The sequence below is a fragment of the Eubalaena glacialis genome, chromosome 7 (genome assembly GCF_028564815.1).
Source record: "Eubalaena glacialis isolate mEubGla1 chromosome 7, mEubGla1.1.hap2.+ XY, whole genome shotgun sequence".
NCBI lineage: Eukaryota > Metazoa > Chordata > Mammalia > Artiodactyla > Balaenidae > Eubalaena > Eubalaena glacialis.
Window position 1 is genome coordinate 12,659,512 of NC_083722.1, and position 24,480 is coordinate 12,683,991.

General features: G+C 47.8%; 1 protein-coding gene across 1 annotated transcript in view; it reads left to right on the forward strand.

Annotated features, from left to right (window-relative positions):
• The window catches only part of GMPR (guanosine monophosphate reductase), a 42,175-nt gene extending 22,233 nt beyond the window's left edge, over positions 1-19,942 (forward strand). The window contains exons 6-9 of the mRNA XM_061195754.1: positions 3,522-3,628; positions 11,885-11,927; positions 14,138-14,297; positions 19,510-19,942. Of these exons, the coding sequence (XP_061051737.1) occupies positions 3,522-3,628; positions 11,885-11,927; positions 14,138-14,297; positions 19,510-19,690 (491 nt within the window). The 3' untranslated portion in view covers positions 19,691-19,942. The remainder of the gene's footprint in view (positions 1-3,521; positions 3,629-11,884; positions 11,928-14,137; positions 14,298-19,509) is intronic.
• The last annotated feature ends 4,538 nt before the right edge of the window (positions 19,943-24,480 follow it).

A 24,480-nucleotide genomic window follows, 5' to 3' on the forward strand; every position in this document is an offset into this window, starting at 1 on the left:
AGGAGCATGAGCTTCTGTATTTTTAATGTCTTCACTGTCACATTTTAAAATTCCTCCTTGCACATCCTTTATTAACCAAACACTAAAATTGAAGAGAAGGAAAGAAGGAGATACACATTTTTTTTTTAAAATTATTAGCACCTTTAATTATTTATTTCTTTCTTTATTTATTTATTGGGCTGTGTTGGGTCTTCGTTTCTGTGCGAGGGCTTCCTCTAGCTGCGGCAAGCGGGGGCCACTCTTCATCGCGGTGCGTGGGCCTCTCACCATCGTGGCCTCTCTTGTTGCAGAGCACAGGCTCCAGACGCGCAGGCTCGGTAGTTGTGGCTCACGGGCCCTGTTGCTCCGCGGCGTGTGGGATCTTCCCGGACCAGGGCTCGAACCCGTGTCCCCTGCATTGGCAGGCAGACTCTCAACCACTGCGCCACCAGGGAAGCACCACATTTTTTTTTTTTAGAGAAACCCATATTTTATGTATTTATTTTTGGCCGCGCTGTGCGGCATGCAGGATCTTAGTTCCCTGACCAGGGATTGAAGCCATGCCCCCTGGAGTGGAAGTGTGGAGCCCTAACCATTGGACTGCCAGGGAAGTCCGGAGATACACATTTTCATTTGGGAATAAAAAATAGCAAAGATTTTTTTATAGATATCGTCCACCCAGAAGACACTACCAAAAAAGGAAGCAAATAATAAACCAATATGAGAAGAGTCTTTGGGAGAGCGCTGCCGGGATGCAGAAGACGTCGTTGTGTTGTGACCTGGCACCGTTGTCAGCCTTGAGGAACTAGGGTGGACATGAGGAGACTCTTGGGGAAGGGGAGCCCTGTTCGCTTGTGAAAGGCCCCGAGCTTTTAATACACAGGGAGGTTTTCAAGATTGGGCTTTTAATATTGCCACTCACCTAAGCCAATTTGTAACCTTCTGAGCAAGGGGAAAGGCCACTTTGGTCTTTACTGGCTGTCTGTCATTATGGAAAAGTCAGAGAGGATAAAGCCCAGTTCTTGCTTACAGGGCACTCTGCCTGCTTAGAATGGGCTGTAATAGATTAGGCTTGTAATAGAGTCGAATAGGCTGATAATAGACCAGGAAGGCTCTTTTCCCCCAAAGCAGAGCACGCACCAGTCACCTATTTAATCAAGTGTATTGAGTGTCTCCTAGCTGCCATCGTGCTGGGTGGGTGCTGTACAGGATGTGAGGTGTGTAAGTGGTCTACTCGGCCCTCAGAGCAGTTCCTGATGTAATCTTGAGCATTCAGCCGCCCTCGTTTCCTTCCCAAACGTCCTCTATATATACAGTCTCTTTCCCCCGAAGATTTATTGTCCTTCCACTGTCGCTGTGTGCCTCCCAGGCTGCCTGTTTAGAACAGGCGTGACTGAAAGGAGTAAGAGGCTTGCTTTGAGCCTGATGTATTGGAGCCACTTCTGTAAATTTATTGGAGATGATGTTTACATTTCATGAATTCTTCAGCATAAAAACACTGGGTACTGTCTAGATGACAGCATTAGAAAAGGTTCATTACGGAACAACTCCTGGGACTCGGGAAAAAGCATTAAAAATGCACCCCACGCCCCACCCCATGCTCTGGGCTGGTACCCAGTTTCTCCTTTCAACCTGGGGCTTAATCAAGACCACTCCCACGCCTTGTCCCTCACCTGTACAGAGCTCCAGGCCGCTGCAGCTGAGCCCCTGCCCTCCGTTGAGGATCTGGCAGATGAGTGGGAAAGGAGAAAAGCGAATTCTGAACCGGAACCAGAGGTTATACAACTCCAGTTGTGCCTTGCACAGTGTGTGCCTGGGACAGGGGTGCCTTGGTCAGGAGAGAAGGTCATTGGCCCCAGGGTAGTGAGTGGCCCGTGTTGTGAGGATGGACAGAAAGAGGCGGTTCTGCCCTGCAGCTGGATGCTGGAGGAGGTGGCTCCCCAGTCCTGGTTTCCCTGCTGGAGCCAGGCCTCAGGGTGTAGCCGTGGTTCTCTAGTCGTGTCCCTAAAGACCCCCCCTCCCCCCGGGAGAGGTTTGTGGGAAGCTGAGAAGCCACTGGTGGTGGTGGGGAGCCTCGCCAGAGGGTCTGGTGGGAGGGAGGAGTTCACGCCCAGCTTTTACACCGGCCCCAGGGCGCCCCATAGGCGACACCAGCAGACCTGCAGGAGGGACTGAGTGAGTGAGTGGTGAAGCGGTAGAGACAGAGACGTGGGTGACTCATTCATTCTTGAGTTCACGCGTTCTTTCTGTGACTATTTATAGTGCTCTTATTATGTTCAGGGCTCTGTTCTCAGCGCTGGATTGACCACACTGAATATCCGTGGAGCTTACTTACCCTCCAGCAGAGAAAACAGATCCTCCGTTCTTACGCAAATAATGATTTAAATGCTGTTTTTGAAATGAGGGCTGTGATGAACAACTTCCCTGCGGCAGTGACATTTAAGATGAAGCCTGAAAGATGAGAAAGGGTTGGCTGGACCAGGGGGTTGGTGCAGAGGGGAGCGCTCCACACAGAGAACAGCGCGTACAGAGGATCCCCGAGGTGGGAGGAACTGAAAGGGCAGCGTGGCTGGAGCCTGCTGAGTAGGGGTCGGAGGAGAGAAGGGGCAGAGCAGGGGAGACGGTCCGGAGCTTGATCCAGGTGGTCTCGGAGTGGGTGCTCGCCTGCTGGGAGGGAGGGGGAGACTTGAGCAAGGGGACCTGTGCTGGAGAGGCCCGTGCTCTTGGCGTGACTCGGAGTGGACCTCCCTGGGCTAATACTCTGCAGGCAGTCAGCCAGGACTGGAGTTGACTGTGGGGAGGGCAGAGGTCTAGGGGCTGAAAGCATCGAGGTGGCTGGTGTGAGTTCTGCAATGGAAGCTGACCTCCGAGTCCTGGCGGGACTGGGTGGGAGATGGACCACGAGAGGGTGAGGACCAGGAGGCTGGGGCGTGGAGAGGACGGAGCCGAGGCAGAGGGAGGCTGCAGGAGTGCCCTGAGCGCCGGCTCCCTTTTCTCAGGCGCTTACTGCGGGCTGGGCAATTTTCATCCCTCTTGTCATTTAATCTCCCTCACAGCCCTATGAGGTCAGTGCTTTTATTTTCATTTTACAAGCGAGGCACCGAGGCTTAGAGGAGTTAGTAATTTGACAAAGGTTCAGTCAAGGTCAAGGAGGCTCAAGGTCATGGGAGGCATCTGAAGGTCCCTTGTGGTTGCGTGGAAAGTGAAGGAAGGTGGGAAAGAATGGAGTTTAAGGATGGAGGGTCAGTAAGTGGGAGCTGATGTCATAGAAGAGAGTGACAGTGACAGGGTGTAGGGTGGAGTGTCCTGGGCATTAGCAGATGACGGTGATGAGGCCCTTAAGGGGTCCGAGGCCAGATGGTGGCCACCTCCATTGAGCTGTGGGGCAGCCCCATGGCTCCCCTCCCGCCACTGTGGAAAGTTCACCCCCAGGAAATTGGGGCAGGGCTGTGTGACGGTGATGGAGGCTCGTTTTGTATCCCGTTCTGCTCATTCATAACCATCTCTCTTTGGGGTCTTCCTCTTCCTCCTCCTCCATCCAGGTTCCGTGTGCACCACTCGCACCAAGACGGGAGTGGGCTACCCCCAGCTGAGTGCTGTGATCGAGTGTGCAGACTCGGCCCACGGCCTGAAGGGGCACATCATCTCGGTAAGTGTCCAAGTGGGGCTGGCAGAAGGGAGGAAGGCCCCTGTTCCCTGGCTGCTCTTTACCTTGTTGGCATCCTGTGGCCTTGGGAGCGAGCCAGGCACACGGTCACAGCATTTGGTGACAGTCGACCCTACTCCCTATGGATTCAGCTCGAGGTGGTGGGTAGCATGATGGGGGGATATGTGGGGAGCTTTGAGAAAATGAGAGAGCCACGTGTTAGCTTGCTAGGGCTGCCGTAACAAAGTACCCCAGACTGGGTGGCTCAAACGAGAGAAATATATTGTCTCATGATCCTGGAGGCCAGAAGTCCAAGATTAAGGCGTCAGCAGGCCATGAAGCCTCCAGGGAAGGCTCTGTTCCAGGCCTCCCAAGCTTCTGGTAGTTCCTTGGCTTATGGCACCAGAGCTCCAATTTTTACGTGGCGTCCTCCCTGTGTGCATGTTTGCCTTTGTGTCCAAATTACTCCTTTTTATAAGAATATCCGTCATTTTGGATTAGAGGCCCGTTCTACTCCAGGGTGACCTCATTTTCGCTAATCACATCTGCAGTGGTGTCAGATGCTGTCACCGGTTACCGTAGTGAGAGCAGATTCAGTAGGATGTCGGGGGCAGAAGTTAGATTTTCGTGGGTGGAGAAATGTATGGGAAGGAGGTGAGCAGAAGCAGAGTCAGTGATCAGGAAGCTTCTGGAAGTCAGCACCTCAGTCCTCAGCCACTAACTATCAAGGATTGAATGAATGTCACGCTAATCCTCAATTTATCTATTATTCTACTCCACCTTTATCGACATGACCATCATTCACATAGTTACCACGTCTCTCCCCTTCTAGATGAGATGCTCAGAATAGGACAGAACATGTCAGACATAACTGGATGGACTTGGACAGAGCTATGGCTTCCACTTATGTGGGTGATACATACATACATATACATTATATATAATTAGATTATGTATATTTAATATATATATTGAAATTCTGAAGTAGTGGTGTATTTTTAGTGGTGCTGTAACAATGAACTCACATTGAATATAGTAAATTAAATCTTCAGACCTTTTCACTTGTCCAGTTGCTAAGCCAAGCTCCCACATTAAATAATTGACAGATTATTTTGAAAAAAATCCAGATGTAGTAAATTACATATCCTGGTGGAATGATCTCTTGTTGATTTTGGCTCAGCATTTCAGCTGGTGAGAGTTGATTTCTGGACCTGCTTTAAGGGTATAATAATACTCTTTAAAAATCCCTATGTGCACACCATCTCATTTGAGTTTTACTATGGCATTTGAGCCCTGCAGCCGTTGCTTCCCCGCACGTGACTTGTTACAACCAAAACGAAGATCTAGTTCTTTGACTCGTGGTCCAGCGCGCACTTGCTGTGCTCCTTCGAGTTCTTCATCCAGACTTTCCATCCATCCATCCATCCATCCGTCCGTCCATCCATCCGTCCGTCCATCCATCCATCCATCCATCTGTCCATCCATTCAGTCAGCACATATTCATTGAGCATCTACTGTGTGCTAGAAGCCGGAATAAATGACCGAAGATTTATTGGATGCTGACAGAGCATCTAAGACCTTCCACTTAATATCCTTTCCTTTAAGCTTTTGCTCCAGTGAACAAATTAAGACCCATTTATTGAACAACTCCTGTGTAAAAGGCTGACATAGAGCCATCATCCTACCTTTACGGAGTGTGGTGATTGAACTCACTGGAGTCACCAAACAGCACTGTCCTCCAATATGGTTCTCAAATGCTCACCGTAGCCTCGTCTTGGGCTGGCTGCATGATGTTCACCAGGGAGACACTTCACCATAGACATTCCTGGACCCCATCCTGTTGAATTAGACTCTTCATAGTTTGCCCTCCAGAGCACCATATGTAATTAGTTATAAGTCTCCATTCACCATCAAGGGTCTTAATAACAATTTAGACCTTATATATCTTCCTTGAGTGGCCACCATTTCTAAATCAGTGAAGGTCAAATTAATGAAGTTTTAGTATGAACTTATTCTGAGATCCCATACTTGTGTCTTTCTAGAAATTTCACAGTTGCTTAGTTTATAGGACCATTTGGGGAGTAGGGGTGGAGGCTCTGCTTGCACCACAAGTGACTCTGAAAATCAACTTGGGATCTCCTTACCCACCATCATTTTATAGCTTATGTCAGCAGTTCTCTAAGTGTGCCCAGACCTGGAGTATCAGTATCAACTGAGAACTTGTTAGAAGTTCTTGGGCCCCGTCTCAGACCTACTGAATCAAACTCTGAAGGTGAGGCCCAGGAATCTTTTTAACAAGCCCTCTAGGTAATTCAGATGTGCTCCCAAATTTGAGAACCACTGGCTTCTAGAGTCGAGGGTCGGTACACACAGGTCGGGTCTGTGTGCCAGAGCCAGAGCTGTCTGCTGGCACCCAGGGAACAGCTTCTGTGAATTTCTCAGTTAGGAGCAGTGACAGCCCAGGCTGGTGATACCGATGCTCCAAGGTTCTTATTTTTCCATTGATGGCCAGAGCTTTCCTAGATGGGGTTAGAAGTTCAATCTGTAGTGCAGACCCCATGAAGTTCACAGACTTCTATAGGTTCTGCACCCTTGACTTCAGCTCACTCCTTCTGACCAGCAGCTGAGTGTCTTGGGGTTCAAAGCAGCTGTTTTTCTCACTGTCCCTTTGTCTAATGGAGTTTCACAAGCAGGTTTCTCCCACTTGCCAAGAGTCCTAAACCCACTGGAAACCCATCAACTGTTTGGATCCTGCCACTTTGTCCAGTTTCCTTCCAGCTGTCTCATTTTACACTTTCGTTGCTGAATTAGCGTGTCTGTGCTACTGAAGTTCAGAAGGAAGCCACAGCAGGGGGTCGGTTACACCCGTGAGGCTGGACTTGAACTAGGTTTCTATTTATTGTGGTTCACGTGGGCTTCTGAGAGGCAGAAGACTGAGAAATCCAGGGCACCTCCTGGGTAAGTGAAGATTAAGGTGTGACCAGTTCATTTTGTCTTGTCATCTGCTAGGGACATGACACAAAGGAGAGCATTTAAAAGGTGGAAACAGCATTAGAGGAAGTAATGGCTGACATGTATTGAGCATCTACTGTCTTTTGGGCATGGTACACCTATAATCTCTAATCCTTGGAACAAACTAGGTATTAGGTAGCTGTTCTCTTCATTGGACAGGTGTATTAGGGTTCTCTAGAGAAACAGAAGCAATAGGGTGTGTGTGTGCGTGTGTGTAGATATAGATTTATTATAAGGAATTGGTTCATTGCAATGATGGGGCTGAGAAGTCTCAAGATCTGCAGGGTGGGTTGGCAAGCTGGAGACCTAGGAGAGCCGATGGTGTGATTCCAGTCTGAGTCTGAAGGCCTGGGAACCAGAGAGAGCCAGTGTTTCCGTTGGAGTCAGTGTCCAGGGTCCCAGTTCTAAGGCAGTCAGTCAGGAAGAATGCTCTCACTTGGGGAAATCTCAGCCTTTTTGTTCTATTCAGTTCTTCAAGTGATTAGGTGAGACCCACCCACATTAGGGAGGGCAGTCTGCTTTACTCAGTCTACTGATTCATGTGTTACTCTCATCCCCAAAACACCCTCACAGAAACACCCAGGACAATTTTTTGACCAAATGTCACTCCGTGGCCCCGTTGATGCCTAAAATTAACCGTCACACCCAGTGAGGAGACTGAAGCTTTGAGACCTTAAGTAACTTGTTCAGTATCACACTGCTGGTGGGGGGCAGAGCCAGCTCTCAAACCGAGGTCTGTTCATCTCCTGTGTTCCACTCCTTCCCTTGACCGCCCTCATTTAGAAAGTGTGGAGACTCAGAGGGTGAAGGGCTAGCTGAAGTCACCAAGAATGCAGGGTTGGCCCAGCATCCCGGGTCTGCTCCTTTCCCATCACACTGCTTTGGGGGACTTCAGCTTAACCTGTGCGTATAGCTCATCTTTTCCCCACAGGGTCCCCAAGAATGTCTTCAAGTGAAGGGATCAGAGTCAGGACCCAGTGAACCCTGAGGAAGGGGAGGGATTGGATCAACCAGATGAGTTCATCGTCCACTGATACCCAGAATGGCTTGGACTTTGTAGTGCTTCACAGGACCTAAAAAAAGGTCCTGTGATGAGGTTGGCTGGGATCACTATTGTCTCTCTACTCAAGGCCAAAATTTTAACCAATGCATTTGATAAAGACCTAGAGAGCATGCTTCTCTAGTTTGAGGAGGGAATGATAGAGGTCAAGCTGATTCAAAGTTACCCCGGACCCCCTCCTTGTCTACACCCAGTCAGTAGGGCTCTCATCCACTCACTGACCCTCTGCAAAGAAGGAAAGATTGATTGGCAAATTTCTTATTTTGTTGATTTAATGTAGTTGTTTAGGAAACGGTTAGACCATTATTTGGATAGACCTAAACAAAGTCATTCAAATAATTTATTTTGAGGCTTGAAGAATTCCCCAACCAAAAAGGTTTAGCCTAGAAAAAGTTAGAAATACAAAGATAAAGGAAATAAAGATTACTAGAAATGCCATCTTTTTCAAAAAATTTATTTTACTAAAGTATAGTTGATTTACAATGTTGTGTTAATTTCTGCTGTATAGCAATGTGATTCAGTTATACATATATATATTCTTTTTCATATTCTTTTCTATTATGGTTTATCACAGGATGTTGAATATAGTTTCCTGTGCTGTACAGTAGGACCTTGTTGTTTATCCATTTATACATAATAGTTTGCATCTGCTAATTAATCCCAAACTCCCAGTCCATTCCCCCTTCAACCCCCTCCTTCTTGGCAACCGTAAGTCTGTTCTCTGTATCTGTGAGTCTGTTTCATAGATAAGTTCATTTATGTCATATTTTAGATTCCACATATAAGTGATACCATATGGTATTTGTCTTTCTCTTTCTGACTTACTTCACTTAGTATGATAATCTCTAGGTCCATCCATGTTGCTGAGAATGGCATTATTTCATTCTTTTTTATGGCTTAGTAGTATTCCATTGTGTATGTGTACCACATCTTTTTTATCCATTCATGTGTCGATGGACATTTAGGTTGTTTCCATGTCTTGGCTATTGTGAAGAGTGCTGCTGTGAACATAGGGGTGCATGTATCTTTTTGAATTAGAGTTTTGTCTGCATATATGCCCAGGAGTGGAATTTCTGGATCATATGGTAACTCTATTTTTAGTTTTTAAAGGAACTGCCATAGTGTTTTCTATAGTGGCTGCACCAATTTACATTCCCACCAGCAGTGTAGGAGGGTTCCCTTTCCTCCACACCCTCTCCAGCATTCGTTATTTGTAGACTTTTTGATGGTGGCCGTTCTGACCTGTGTGAGGTGATACCTCACTGTAGTTTTGATTTGGATTTCTCTAATAATTAGCAATGATGAGCATCTTTTCATGTGCCTGTTGGCCATCTGTATGTCTTCTTTGGAGAAATGTTTATTTAGGTCTTTTGCCCATTTTTTTGATTGGGTTGTTTGTTTTTTTTGTTATGGAGTTGTATGAGCTGTTTGTATATTTTGAAAATTAAGCCCTTGTTGGTTGCATCATTTGCAAATATTCTTTCCCAGTCCGTAGGTTGTCTTTTTGTTTTGTTTATGGTCTCCTTTGCTGTGCAAAAGCTTGTAAGTTTGATTAGGTCCCATTTCTTTATTTTTGCTTCTATAGAAATGCCATCTTAAGATAACCACTGCTAATGTTTTTATATGTATGCTGCTAGACATTTTTAGAGTTTACTCTTAAGTAGGGTTCTAGTCTCGTTCTTCCATTATTATAGCTGTGTGACCTTGGGCAAGTCACTCAACCTTTCTGAGTCTCCCTCTTTGTCTTTCCCCACCTATAAAATATCAGCTTCAGGTTCTTGTGGTGTTTGAATAGAAAAATGAAGTTTGTAACAATCCCTTGTTCATAGCTGGTGCTTGATTCCAATTCCCTCTGCCCACTGCATGCTTTCACTGCCCCTTCTTTTAGGGCTGGGCAAGTATTTTTAAGAAGAGGTCATGCTGACAGTTCACAGATCGAATTGCCACTCATGTCATGTGATGCCTTTTCTACTAAAATATGTTAACACTCTTGGAAAACAAGTAACCGTTGGAATATTTGCATGTTGTTTTTTAAAAACTCCGTGCAGCTATGCATGTTCATGTATGAAAGTAAACGTGTCTCAGATTGCAGAGGTTTCCCCATACTGCTCTGCCTCCTGAGAACATGAAAGGATGCTTTAACCACTTCTGGAAATTACCTATAAATGGTAGTAGGGAGCAGACTCCTTTGCCGTAAAGCGTTATGTGACGTTGGGTTGCATTGGGTTAAATTGCAGTCCCGCTTGTTTGCTCTGCATTATCTGTTTCATAAATCCCACCACAGCACAATGAACAGACAAGGCCCTATGTATGGCTTCCTCTCTGCGGCACATCACAAAGTCTTATTAACTGTGGACATCTTGGCCCATCCTGGGAGGAGAAGACCTCATTTTCTTGGGGTCCCAAGAGCACACACTTTCTGAGTCAGGCCTCATCGCTGACCACATGAGTGTGGCATTTTCAGAAGCCAGCACGAGCCACCCTAGCAGTCACGAGCTAATCACTCACTAGTGAGTGAGCAAAAGACTTAAGGACACACTTTTGTGCGTGTGTGTGCACGTTGAGTACACTTTTTTTAAAGTCAGATCATGTTAGGGACCTTTTTATTGGGAGCATGAGTTTATTTAATCTTTTGAGGTTATAAGTTTGAAACCCTCTTGTGGAGAACTGCTTTTGATAAAAAGATAAAGCACTTTAAAAATAATGGCAGGTCAAATGAAGGGCATAGAGGGGTTGCACCTTTGAAAGAGAAAGTAAATATGCTGGAGATTTGAAGCACCAACAGGATACACAGAGCCTTGATTGTCTTCACATGAAGGGTCTTGGCCAGATACCTTATATGGAGAGACTGCCTCTGAAATAATTGCTCATGAACCCGTGGCCCTCCGGGGTCAGGGAAGCCACATGTGAATAATGCACTTGATCAAGGAGGAGATAACTGCCGTCAGTAATTATTCATAAAAGCCAGAGATTGAGCCTTCACACCTGCCTTTTGATCAGAATTGCAAAGAAGCAAGGAAGCAGTATTTGAGGTCTAGCTCCTGGAGGGACAGGCCTAAAAGCATATCGGAAAAGAAGGATTGAGTCACAGAGACCCACGTCCTCAGCTGGAGATGCTATTTGTAAAGTGGTTTGTCCCAGTTCCACGGAGACGCCCTCCAACTCCAGGGGCGTATGCACCTTCCTGCCATCATTACACAAGGTAGCCCGGGTGGCCTGGGTCTTCTGTGTCCTTCCCAAAGTGTGTCCCCCCTCCTGGGGACAGGCACTTCCCTCCGAGACCTGCTCTGGGCTCTGTCACGTCACGCCAGCCCCGAGCATTGACCCGGCTTCCTGTGCCTCTGCTCCTTGCCTCTCCCTGCTGGGCCGGCTGCTACCCCAGGCCACCTCTCTGGCCTTTTCCTCCTCGGACCTCACACAGCCACATTGCCAATAGGAGGTAGCAGCCTGGTTATTTTGTGCCTCTTGTGCTTGTAAGAAAACACAATGGGTCTGTGTCCTAGTAGCTTTGTACTGGGTCCCTGGTGTTGAAACATAAGCCCCACGGCCAAACTGTGCCGGGCAGCCCTAGGTGTCAGGCAACCGTGCCAGGCACTGAACCAGCGTAGGGCACTGTGTGGGTCGAGTGGGTGTCAGGAATGCATGTTTGACTTGGAGGTAACTGGATACCTTACAGGAAGGTGACTAAGAGACACGTGAAGTGGCTGAAAGTATAAAGGAGCGAATTCAGTGTCCTCTCTGGCTCATAAAATACTTCCGCTTTTGTGCTAAATAAACCTCACTTCACGCCGGGCAGCGGGGGAAAGGTGACCACTGAATGATGGTTATGTGGCTGGCCAGTGGCCAGGCGTGTTGTGCAGGGGCTGGCGGAGGATGAGGTCCAGCCCCCGCGCCCTGCCCGCTCAGCAGTTCCTGCTTCTGCATCCCAGGCGGGGTGCAGGTGCCCGGGCTCGGGGGGACAGGCAGTGGGTGTGCAGACCTGAGACAAGACTGACGGGGCCTGGGGAACAGAAGGTGCGGTGTTGAGGGGCGCGTCGGGCCTTGGCCCTGAGGGTTGTGTGCTTGGCTGCAGGCAGGGGTGGGAGGAGGAGGCTGGACCAGCAGATGCCATCGAATGCCCCCAGGGGAGGGGGACGGCCGGGCCGGGCTCCCACTGACGGCCTCTCTTTGCTCTTTCCTTTTTGAAGGACGGAGGCTGCACATGTCCAGGAGATGTCGCCAAAGCCTTTGGTAAGAGGCCGCGGTGGGGGGGGGGGGGGAAGGGGGGGAGGGGAGGGAGCTCCCTGCAGGGATGCCGGAAGGAGGTGGCAGACACGTTAGGAAGTTCAGGGCCAATCCTGGGTTTCCTCTCCCCGGATTTCAACCCCTAATTGGCCCAAATCCTGGCATCAGTTTGGTTCCGGTTGGTGGCAGAGCAGGCCGAGTGCCCAGGGATAGATGGAGGGGTGTTACCCTGTGGGCCAGGAGTGGGTGAAGTCATAGCCCAGAAGTCACCACTGAGAAGGCTCAGGATACCCGTGGAAGAGGACTGTATCGGGTCTGAGACAGCGAAAACTTCAGCGAGGGGGTCTTTGGAGCCTAACCTGGGGGAATCCCGAGGGAGGGACGGGAGCCCCAGCCGCAGTTTCTCCCCGGAGGCTGAGGAGCCTGTGTCCCAGCAGGGGGCGGCAGCGTCCGGCTGTGACCCCGCAGGAGCCAGGTGTTTCCTCGGGGAGGCACCGGGAGGCCCAGCATCTCTGCGTGCCGTGCTCTGTGCCTGCCGCTGAACCCTCGCCAACTGCGGGCAGGAGTCAGCGCTGCCGCACAGCTGGGGAATCCCACCTGTGAGGTGGGACCCTGCGTGCTGGCAGGGACATCCCTACTGTTGATTTTTGTGCTGCGTGTACTTAATACTGATGGGTGTTCTGTCTCGGGCTCCCTTCTAATAATGCCCACGGTGCACCCTGCCCAAGTGGTGTCTGGACTCCCACTCCGGCAGCTTTCCCTCCCCGCGCTCCCCCAGGAAATGCAGCCATGCCTGTGGAGGGAGGAGGGACCAGGTTGGGGCAAAATGCTGGTTAGGAAGGGACACGAGAGTGTTCAGAAAGGAAAATAATTGGAAGCCACTTCAAAGCATTGTTTGAGTGGATCTGTGCTCTGTGTTCCTGCTGTTTACATCTGCTCCTGGGGTTGTGGTTTTCCGGAGGCCTGGCCAGACACCAGTTGTCCTCTGCCCTCGTATAATCACGGCAGGGGGGTCAAGGAGCCAGCAGTTGTGTTAGGGACCCTGCAGGGAAGAGTCTGCAAAGCTTGCTGCCAAGTAGAGAGGTCCTGTGCCTTGGTTGCCTGATTGCCAGGCCCAGGGGCCAGCCCTGCAGCCCCTGCCTTCCGTAATGCTGGACGGAAGGGGCTGGAACGCCTGATGCACACCCCAAAGTCCTCTTGTAAATATTTAAGTGACCAGATGGAAGCAGTCAAGGTCACGTTTCAGGGGATCCTGTGTCTGCTCTTCCTTGTCCTTCATCGTGATTACTTAACGCATCTGTATGCTGATGTCCTCCTATTCTGAATGTAAACCCTCAATAGGACTCACTGAGGATGGGGAATAGTGACTATTTCTGTTTCTTCCACGTATGCCTTTTACTTTCCTAACAACTAGTTACTCCACATCTTCCATGTGCCATGTGCTATAATAAACACTGAGGACACAGCAGTGAGTTAGCCCCCACCCCCGTTCCAACTATCCCTGGTCCTGATCCAACGTAACCTACAAAGGCAGTTTCAACACCCCAGTCTCCTGTGTACCTATCCTGGAAGTCTCATGTCATTTGGTGATTACTATGGGGTATTGTTTACTCTGGAAGTCAAATGTTTATCACAACAGAGGTGCGGGTAGAGTTTTACAGGATGTATACACATATATATGTGTGTATATGTGTATGATGTACATATACATATATACGTACTTACAGGTTTCTCTCCTTCATGCCCAAGCTCTAGTGCAGGAGGTTCTGTCTGTTCTGAGGTCCCTTCATATCTACACTGTGTGAGAGTGCTGAGAGCTTCAGGTAGACCAGATGCCTGATGGGGACATGGCAGAGGAGTTATTGTATTACGTATGAGATTGGACAACATGCTGAGGTGCTGCCCAATTATTAATGTTTCTTTGATTTTCAGAGAGTTAGACCTGTGGAAGGTGGTCATAGATAGGAAGTCATCAGTAACCATTAAGGATTGTCCACTGTATTAGCCACCAAGCTTCAGCAGGCTGACTTGTTGCTTGGAGCATACAGTGCCCATCTGCCCTTCTTAACTTTTTTCCAAAGTGGGGAGGTTGAGCTTTTCTCTGACCATAGCCAGGAGGAGGGAGGGTGGGTTGGTAGCACTTGCATCTTTCCGGAGGTGATTTTTTCTGAGCTCTTTTCTCTGCTGCTTCTTTTCATCCCCACTTCGGAGTGCAGGAGCCGGAGCAGATTTTGTCATGCTGGGAGGGATGTTTTCGGGCCATACTGAGTGTGCTGGAGAGGTGATCGAGAGGAATGGACAGAAGCTCAAGCTGTTCTATGGGATGAGCTCGGAGACAGCGATGAAGAAACATGCGGGAGGGGTTGCAGAGTACAGGTATGGAGGGTGGGTGGAGCGGGGGTGGGCAGCGCCGTCACCAGTGAGGTTGCGTTCCCCGGCTTCTTACAGAAATGGGGTGGAAGTGGGTCTCAAAGAATATGAGTCTGTTTATATTATAGTACCATAGGAAGGAGCTAGAACACGTATATATTTCTTAATTAAGATGTTCAATTAAAGAAATAACTGTATGGCTTAAATTTTTTTTTTTTTTTTTTTACTGAAGTACAGTTGATTTACAATGTTGTGTTAGTTTCAGGTGTACAGCAAAGTGATTCAGTTATATATACATATTCATCTATTTTTTTTCAAATTCTTTCTCCTTATAGATTATTACAAAATATTGAGTATAGTTCCCTGTGCTATACAGTAGGTCTTTGTTAGTTATGTGTTTTAAATATAGCAGTGTGTACACGTCAATCCCAAACTCCCAATCTATCCCTAACCCCGACCCTTCCTTCCTGGTAACCATAAGTTCATTCTCTAAGTCTGCAAGTCTGTTTGTTTTGTAAATAAGTTCATTTGTATCATTTTTTTTTTTTTAGATTCCACATATCATATGATTTGTCTTCTCTGTCTGACTTACTTCACTTAGTATGATAATCTCTAGGTCCATCCATGTTGCTGCAAATGGCATTATTTCATTCTTTTTAATGGCTGAGTAATATTCTATTGTATATATATACTCCACATCTTCTTTATGGAGTATATGGACATTTAGGTCGCTTCCATGACCTGGCTATTGTAAACAGTGCCGCAATGAACGTTGGGGGTGCATGTATCCTTTCGAGCCATGTTTTCCTCTGGATATATGCCTAGGAGTGGGATTGCTTGATCATATGGTAGCTCTATTTTTAGTTTCTTAAGGAACCTCCATACTGTACTCCATAGTGGCTGTACCAATGTACATTCCCACCAACAGTGTAGGAGGGTTCCCTTTCTTCCATACCCTCTCCAGCATTTATTGTTTGTAGACTTTGATGATGGCCATTCTGACTGGTGTGAGGTAGTATCTCATTGAAGTTTTGGTTTGCGTTTCTCTAATAATTAGCGATGTCGAGAATCTTTTCATGTGCCTCTTGGCCATCTGTATGTCTTCTTTGGAGAAATGTCTGTTTAGGTCTTCTGCCCATTTTTTGATTGGGTTGTTTTTTTTTGATATTGAGCCACATGAGCTGTTTGTAAATTTTGAAGATTAATCCCTTGTTGGTCGCATAGTTCGCATATTTTCTCCCATCCTGTGGGCTGTCTTTTCATTTTATGGTTTCTTTTGCTGTGCAAAAGCTTTTAACTTTCATTAGGTCCCATTTGTTTTTGTTTTTATTTCCATTACTCTAGGAGGTGGGTCAAAAAGGATCTTGCTGTGATTTATGTCAAAGAGTGTTCTGCCTATGTTTTCCTCTAAGAGTTTTATAGTATCTGGTCTTACATTTAGGTCTTTAATCCGTTTTATTTTTGTGTATGGTGCTAAAGAATGTTCTAATTTCATTTTTTTACATGTAGCTGTCCAGTTTTCCCAGCACCACTTAGTGAGGAGGCTGTCTTTTCTCCGTTGTATGTCCTTGCCTCCTTTGTCATAGATTAGTTGACCATAGATGCGTGGGTTTATTCTGGGCTTTCTGTCCTGTTCCATTGATCTATATTTCTGTTTTTGTGCCAGTACTATACTGTTTTGATGACTGTAGCTCTGTAGTATAGTCTGAAGTCAGGGAGCCTGATTCCTCCTACTTTTTCTTTCTCGAGATTGCTTTGGTTATTTTGTATCTCCATACAAATTTTAAGATATTTTTGTCCTAGTTCTGTGAAAAATGCTATTAGTAATTTGATAGGGATTGCACTGAATATGTAAATTACCTTGGGTAGTGTAGTAATTTTGACGCTATTTATTTTTCCAATCCAAGAATATGGTATATCTTTCCATCTGTTTGTGTCATCTTTGATTAGAAAACATATCTTGCCCTTTCAAAGTAGCTATAATTTTTATCCAACCAGCCTTTGCAGTGTTTGGGGCCCCGGAAAGGCAGTGCAGAGCAGAATTATTTGGGGATAAGTTGGAAATGGAACTAGGGGTATGTGTGAGTAGGTATGACTCTTGTTCAACCAGCCCTGGAGGGGACCCTCCAGACTTCCAGGCCTTGTCCTGATATCACAGCCTTGTCCTGATAGAGCTGATGTGGAGCCTGAGATGAGTCAGGCTATAAGTGGCAGGCAGAAGGATGGGTCTCCCACTGCATATGATACAGGGGTGGGCGAGACCACCTCACAGAGGTCAGGCCTTTTGGGAAGAGTGCTGTGTGTCACCTGCAGTAGCTCCCACAGGACTCTTCCCTGCCTCTGGGCTCAAACAGTTGACACAGGCAGTATTTTTAGGCATTTAATTATGTTACTGTGCAGAAGGGATGCTCACGTCTGCTTATCTGCTCCACTTCCATTTTAATTGTGTGCACGTGTGTTTTAAGAACGTTGTGACAGAATATACCTACTGACTCGCCCTGCTCCATGGAGTCTGTCATTGCTTCTCATCAAAGTTTGCACTGATGACAAGCTGTGCCATGTGCACAGGAGAGGAGGCCCTGCATCCTTAGAAGGATGGAAACTCAGGCCCCCTGCCATGGGCTGATACCCTCCATTTCCTACCACTTATTCCACATCCAAAAGCGTACAATGAAGATGTGGGATTCAGATGTATTGTGTAAGGTTTGAGCCAACCTAGAGGTACACATCTCAACTCCACTGAGATTTTCAGGTGGGCAGGAGGGCAGGAGGGGTGGGGTCCCCCCCCACCAAAGCTCTGTTCCTCGGGTACTGGTAGGCTGACTTCAGTCCTCCTCCTCTTTTGTGGGGAATCTCAGTATCAATGATGTTGTAGTATGCGAACAGCAGGGTGGGAATGAGGAGCAGGGGACATTTACACCTTCATTCTGGAAACTGCAGACAGTCCAAACAAGAGGGACACGCCCCCTCCCACACAGCCTCCAACGGCCTCTTTCTCCCGTGTGGCGACTGATGGAGGAGGCTGTACAGTGTGTCGCGGGAGAGAAGGGGAGGGGTTTACTGTCTCACATCCGACCTGGATCTCTGGCCAAGAAGCTTAATGCTTTGCCAGCGACCAGTGTCACCGTTCAAGGGCCCACGCCTGTCTCCTATGTGCTGGTCTGGAAGTGGAGCCGTTGCGATTCTGTGACAGCCAGATGCTTTGCCTGGAGGACATTTTTTGCCCTCTAGCCGTTGCATCTGTTTTGGGTTCTAAGAAAACTAGGTAGGGAAGGCCAGACCAGACTAGAGCATGAACAGAAGCCAAGGAGCTGGAAAAAAAAAAAAATCCTCTCCTGTGATTTCAGCAGGGTTTAAACAAAAAAGAAAACAGAAGATTTGGGAGTATCAAGACTCAGTTCCAGAAGTGGATTCGAATCTTAGCCAAGGAAGGAAAGTGCTGCAGGAGTTAGAACCTTAATCCAGAGGCAGCCTGAGCCCTGTAGGCTGCATCTGTGTTCTCTCTCTCTGTAGGTTTGTCTCCCTCCCTCCCATCACCTGGTCTCCTCCTGAGAATGGTTCTCCTTCTTTGATGTTGTATTTAATTAAGGCAGAGTTATTTATGCTTTACTAGTTCTTTCCCACTCATTACCCACTTAGTTCTCTTGCTGTCCTTGGGAGACAGATCAGAGCCCTTCATTTTACAGATGAGAAGACTTGGGCATCAACGATAAGTGACTTGTAAAAGGTGCCATCACCACTTAGCGAAGAAGCAATGCTGAGGAACTGGAGGATGTCCAGTAAGCCTCGGGAAGGCCATGGAAACCTCTTTTAAAAAATGAAATGGCCGTCATTTCAGGCACACGTGCGCATGTTGGTCTCGGGTCACAGAGTGCAGTGATGCCCGTCATCTTGGGTGTGGCCAGTGGCCGGCTTCGTGAACTCGGTGCTGTAAACCAGCCACTAACTAGGCCAGCCCTTGGTCTGCTGGATGGTTTAAGTTACTAGATTTCACCCGAGGGTAGTCTTGCAAGTGTAGATTTCAATGCTCAAGAGTTACTACCCTTTTGGAATTCTAGGTAATAACTTTTTGATCAAGTGATGCTATTTTTTCAGTTGAAGAGACCAGCTAAAGAAAGTTCCAGAATTTGGTTAATCGTTAAAATTTCCAGATGGCCTCCTTAGATGGAGGCTAGAGTTTTGCATGGATTGGAGAGTTCCTTCTTGTAATGCTCCTCCTAAAGCAAGTCTGGATTGTATCTCCATCTTGCCGTAAGGGGACGTGACGTGGAATCGAGCGGTGTTGCTTGGTGGCCTTGTGAAGAGGAGGACGAGGACTCAGCAAGGGCAGCTAGATGTGCTTTAGTGTTGGTGCCACGTGCCAGCTCTTCTGAATTTCTTAACGTGCCCCTGAAAACTCGAAAGATGCTAACCAAAGCCCTGCAGCCTCCGGTGCTGAGAAGGTCCTTAGTTCTGCTCTGGTTCCACCTTTCAGGGGCCCCGCGCCACGCCCGGGACAACAGGCATAGTGATTTGTGCAGATGCAGGGAGGTGAGCTGGGGCCGGGGGGCAGGAGCACCCAACAAGGGCCCTGGAACGACAGGCCGTGTGAGTGGAGCCACTAACCTTACTAGCGGAGGTTTCCACGTCACCTCGCGGTGCTTGCCTTGTCCCTTTTCTCCATCCCTTCCTCCTCCTCTCCGGCTTGTCCCCTGTGAAGGTGCTGTGTCTAGAGCTGGCAGGGGTGGGGGAGGGACGCTCTGGGCTTGTTCCGTTGTTGATCAGGGAGAGCAAGCAGGAGAGACGCTGGTGGGCAGTGGGCAGGAGGTCTGTTCCGCTGTCCCGTAGGTATTCTGGGGCTCTGGGTCAGCTGGAGGTGGGTGTACACATTAACAGAGACTGGAGAGGCGGGGCCGGTTTTCGATGGGGACGGAGTGGTGCGCACTGCTGGGGAGGACGTCGCCCCCCGGGGTGATGGTCCGGGTCTGTGACTCTTCCAGTGTTGCTGACGGGCTCTGGGCAGCCAGCAGCGAGGTCGTGCATCTTGGGTGTGAAGAGTTCGTTCATGTGAGATGCTGGCCTGACCTGCGTGGCGTGTGCAGCGAGGCCGATGCGGGCGTGGGGTTGGAGGGTGGCGTGTCGCTGCCCGAGTGCCTTGGGCTACAGCGGGGAATCCTTCTGGCCGGCTTCTTAAGGGAAAAGAACCAGATTGAAAGAAAAACTTCCCTTTTTCTTCCAGAGCCTCTGAGGGCAAGACCGTGGAAGTGCCTTACAAAGGGGATGTCGAGAACACTATTCTGGACATTCTCGGGGGACTGAGATCTACCTGCACCTATGTAGGGGCTGCCAAACTCAAAGAGCTCAGCAGGAGGGCGACGTTCATCCGGGTGACCCAGCAGCACAACACCGTGTTCAGCTAACCTCGAGATCAAGGACGAGACGACCTCCAGCTGCCGGAAGCGTCCGCACATGCCTGCTTTCCCATCCCCCTCCTCCTGTGACGGCAGAGTTTCTGGCTGATCCCAGAAGCAAGGCACTTCCTGGGTCAGCGCTTGGAGCTTAGCTGCCCAGAACGTGTAACCTCCTTGTTAAAAGTAACACTCACGCCTTTTTCTTTTCTTTTCTTTTTTTTAAGAAAATGGTTTCACTTTAATATAATGCTATGAAGACTTGCCTGCGTGCTGGAGTCTGCATTTGCAGGACCAAGCGGTCGGGGGAGCTGGGGGTTTTTCTGCCTTCTTCCCACGCTTGGCTTTTAGCGGTCAAGGTACCTGGGGAGGGGAGGGCGGAAGGGGAGGATTGGGGGGAACCACAGCTAGAGGAACCGGCATCCCCTCCATCCAGCTTTCAGTTGCTGGAAAAGAACAAAAGCAGTTGACAGGTGAACCTGAAGAATTGGTTTCCGGCAGGTGCCCCCAAGGTGCAGGGACATGTTTCCACCACCTTCCCTGCACGTGCCTTTTGGGAGCAGGTCCTCTATTGCTGCATTTGGTGCTGCTTCTAGGAAGCTGTCCCTGTCCTGCTTTTTCATTTGGTTTGTTTTCCTCCATCTCTTCCCTCTCCTCCTCAGTTCTGGCTCGTCAGGTTGGCCTCTCAAAGACAGAATATTATTTTGAAGTTCCATGGGATCTTTTATTGAAAGGTCATCCATTGAAAAGTTGGCAGGTAGAGTCCCACTGGAAAACCACCAAAACCTTGAGCAGTGCCTTCCTAAAAGGCATTGGTTTAAAATCTGAGATAGAACCGTTCCCCTGTCACGGTTTCCAGGAAGGACCACTGGGCACTACTGTATAAGGGTCTGTTCATTGGTGACAATGGTACTTCCTTGGAGAAAGGACCCGTGGCCTTGGCGGGAATCCCACAGCAGTCCACTGTGACACTTGTCTAAACAGTGAACACAGATGAATTAACGATGACCGGCCACTTCTTTTGAAGCATTATTTGAATATTAGGACTGGGAAGTGTATGCAGCCCAGGATGTTTTACTTCATCTCCTTTTAAACGAGGCTAAAGAAGCAGATACGGGAGTTAAATCTTCTTTGAAAAGACAAGTGACAGCCCTGGAGCAGAAAGGAGCCACACACTCCTACTGTGTAAGAGCGAATTAATTGCCTGATGTCCATGGTGACCGACACCATACGAGGAATCCAACCAAACCATGGCACTCCAGGAACTTACAGGTCCGAGTTTAGTCTTAGAAGAATACCTTTAAAGATCCAGCAACTTGAACTCCATTGTAATGCTTTTTGCTCCTAAATCCATTCAGAATACTTGTAGAAACACGAATGGCTACACATTTGAGATGAGGGTCTAAAGGATGTGGAACATCAAGATGTGGGGCATTGCTGGAGGCACCCCACCTCTTCTGTCTGCTTGTCTGAGGTATGAGCCCCATGCTGTTCCTGTGGAAGACGTGTTTTACACTTGAGCCCTTGAGTGTGTTAGCTGTAAGAGATTCTTTATTTGCAAAATAAGGGAGAGAAGTGGAGAAGTCTTAAATCCATTAAAATGGACCAGCAGTAAGTGATAAGGAAACTTCCAGAATGGCATCCTTCTCCATACTCCTGGTCTTGGCTTGGGGGTCACCGTCTCCCATCAGGGTGGAGCACACGACGGCATCCCTTTGGGCAGTCCTCGCCACGGTGATGTGCACCTGCTTGATCCATCTTGTGCAGAGATTTTGCAGACTACTTGCTCTGTTTCCATGAAGGCGGGAAGGCAGGTCCTTCGCTCACCTGGTTTTCAGGGGAGTGAAAACGTGAGTGACTGCAGAAGCCAAAAGCTCGTCAGGATCATTGTGAAGCAGAGGTTTCACTTCTAAGGCCCCCTCACCCTCTGCAAGTTCATCTCTCGCCTCTAGTAGCCGTGGGCATGGGGGATCCTGCCCTGGAGCAGCCCTCAGACCCTGCTGACTGCAGGGCTTCCTGTGCAGGGGTGGGTGCCAGTGACTAGATGCCATTCACCTTAGGCGGCTCCACCTGTGGGCTCCTGCCGTGCTTCTGGTGGTTTTTAAGGTCTGCCTCATTGCAGCATGTGAAGCAAAGGCTTTTCTCTAATCATCAGTTTGACTGCTTCAGGTAAGTCTCACAGCTACTGGACCCCAAACGTGTCAGGACCTTTAGCATCTAATATTAAAACAGCAGGGAAGGCAGCGGTTCAGACTGCTTCACCAGACTTGCCCACGTCTGCCCAGAATGCTCTGGAGAACGAGGACTTGGGCAGCCTTCTTGTCTGGGTTACAAGGCTCAGCTCATCACTGCTAGTTTACACACCAACGTTCTCTCTCTCACGCACTAGCATTCACAATGCGTTGGAACCTCAACTCTTAAGTCCTAAAGGAGAGTCCTGGTGAGATGTCCCCATCCATGAAGCAAGAAGGCAGTAACAGGAAAGCAGTTACCCGTCCCTGCCTGGGCTAAGCGACAACTCCTCTGGATTTAATGCCGAGAGCTCTCTTCCAGCTCTGCAGAACCTTAGGGCTGGAAGGATTTGATAGCCACGCGTGTAGATGCAGGCAGAGGGCTTCACCTGCTTGGGCCCTGGAGGAATTTTAGTTTCTGGGGCAACTGCTGAGCCTCATCTATCTGAGACTCGGCACCGTGCAAACCGTTGAGTTTCTAACAAACAGGCATGAACTACAGGAAACATGAATGAACTTTCCACCTTCAGACAACTAACCAGTGTACAGCAAAATTGTACAGAAATGAATGGATAATGCTATACGAGCCAACAAAGATGCCAAAGGAGACTGCTGAGAAACAGTTATCTCTTGCAAACAAACAGCAATGTTCAGATAGGAGAAATAAACATGAACAGAACAAGCCAAGACATCAGATGTTGAAACATGCCTTTTATCTCAGAATCTCATCTCAAGCAAGACCAACCCTCTCCCCACCCCCAAAATCAGTAGGAAAAGGCAATGCCTTACATCACCCTCCCCACCACAAACCTACCCAGTGATGACAGCAGATTAAGTAAGAGGGAGGAATTACGACCATAGCCTCATCTTTCTCCGAGGACCTGACACAAGGCAAAGACACATTTGCAATTGGCACTGTTATTTTATTAGTACGAGTATACTGAAACAATAAACTTGTACTGGTATACAGACAATTTATTTAAAACAATTTTGTTCAAATTTTGAATCAAACATTGTTTTATTATAATAATGAAATAATTTCTACCTAGAAAACCTGCAAGCACCATCAAAGAAAGGGACCATAAAATTCAATAAACAGACTCGAGTGTATCCTACAAATAGACACACCACGATTAGAAAATAGAATATGAATTCTTCCATTTTTTTTTAATATTTGTTTTAAAAAAGCTAGTGCAAGTACAATATTTTACACTGGAATTACAGAGAGTATGCACGCATATGGAAAAAAGTTCTCCTGTCACAATAAAAGCTCTTAACTATGTATGCACTTAAAATTTTCTTTTCAATAAGGTGCAAAACATCATTCCTTCCCTCGTTCTCCTCTGTACTGGCCATGTCAGTCTGATAGTGCCCTCAGAGTTCTAGTGTCTCTTTTCCCTTGGCCGGTGGGAGGCGTATGATTGGGAGGTTGGTGGGTCGTGAGCTGACATTAAAAAATACAACAGTGCGACTCTCAGAGATGGCTCTGGGACCAGGACCCCACTGGCTAGAAATTAGGACTCTCGTCTTAACCGAAGGCCACCACGAATACTGGCTGGGCTCAACTGGAGCCTTTCAGCTGACACTGATTTGGGTTTACAGGGAGCAGTGAAGGCTGAGGAGGAAGAAACCTCCCCGAAAGGCCAAAAGGGCAGTTATTCACAGAACTGAATGCACAGGTATCAAGTTTAATGTTCACTGACTAAAGAATTCACCCCACTCCTGGATCGGATGATTTAAGAGTAGGTGATTCGTGTAAGAAGCAAAGGAAACCTACACACCCAGCTTGGTAACCGCTCAGATTTGCTAGTCCAGAGGACAGAATGTTACCTCGGCAAGGATGACTGTAAACAGCGCTTCCAAAGGGGGCCTTCAGACTGGCCATGGAAAAGGAGACTGGCTCATCAGCCATCCCAACAGCAAACGAACAAACTAAAGGGAAAGAAAACTTGGGTGAAATCTCCAATTATCTGCAGTGGAAGACTGGAGTCCTTTCAGATAAGAAAAGTGACAGAAATTCTTAAGAGACGGTTACTGTATAGATACTACCTATTGGCCCAAAGCACTTAATTTTAATACAGCTGAACCATTTGTATGCGAGTCATGAGGATACGAAAAACTGAAGCCGCTGTTCCCTCCCGCCACCATACAGGTAAATGTCAGCTACCAGAAACATCGCATGTAAGTAAGGGAAGGGCTGAGATTCTGAATTTAAGAATTGGAGGGGGATTTGCTCAATATCCCCCCAGCTGTCCAGTTTCTGCTGGCTAGCTTGATTTCTGGACAGAATATGACTTCTGAGAAGTTGCTCCACATTTATTTTGGCCTCTTAAATAGTAAAGAAAAATCAAAACCAAAGTAAAATGAGGCATTTCAACTGAAATCCTTGTTTTACCCCACCCCCCATTGAACTGAGGTGTTGGGGGGGAAAGAAGGCTGAATGTTTTTTTGTGTGTGTCCTCGTAATGAGTCCTGTTTTCTTGGTAGCTAGGATCCCTTGTTACAAACACTTCTTGTTCAGAATTATATTCTTTGGGTTTATTGGAACAGGAAGTGCTGAAAATGTCAATC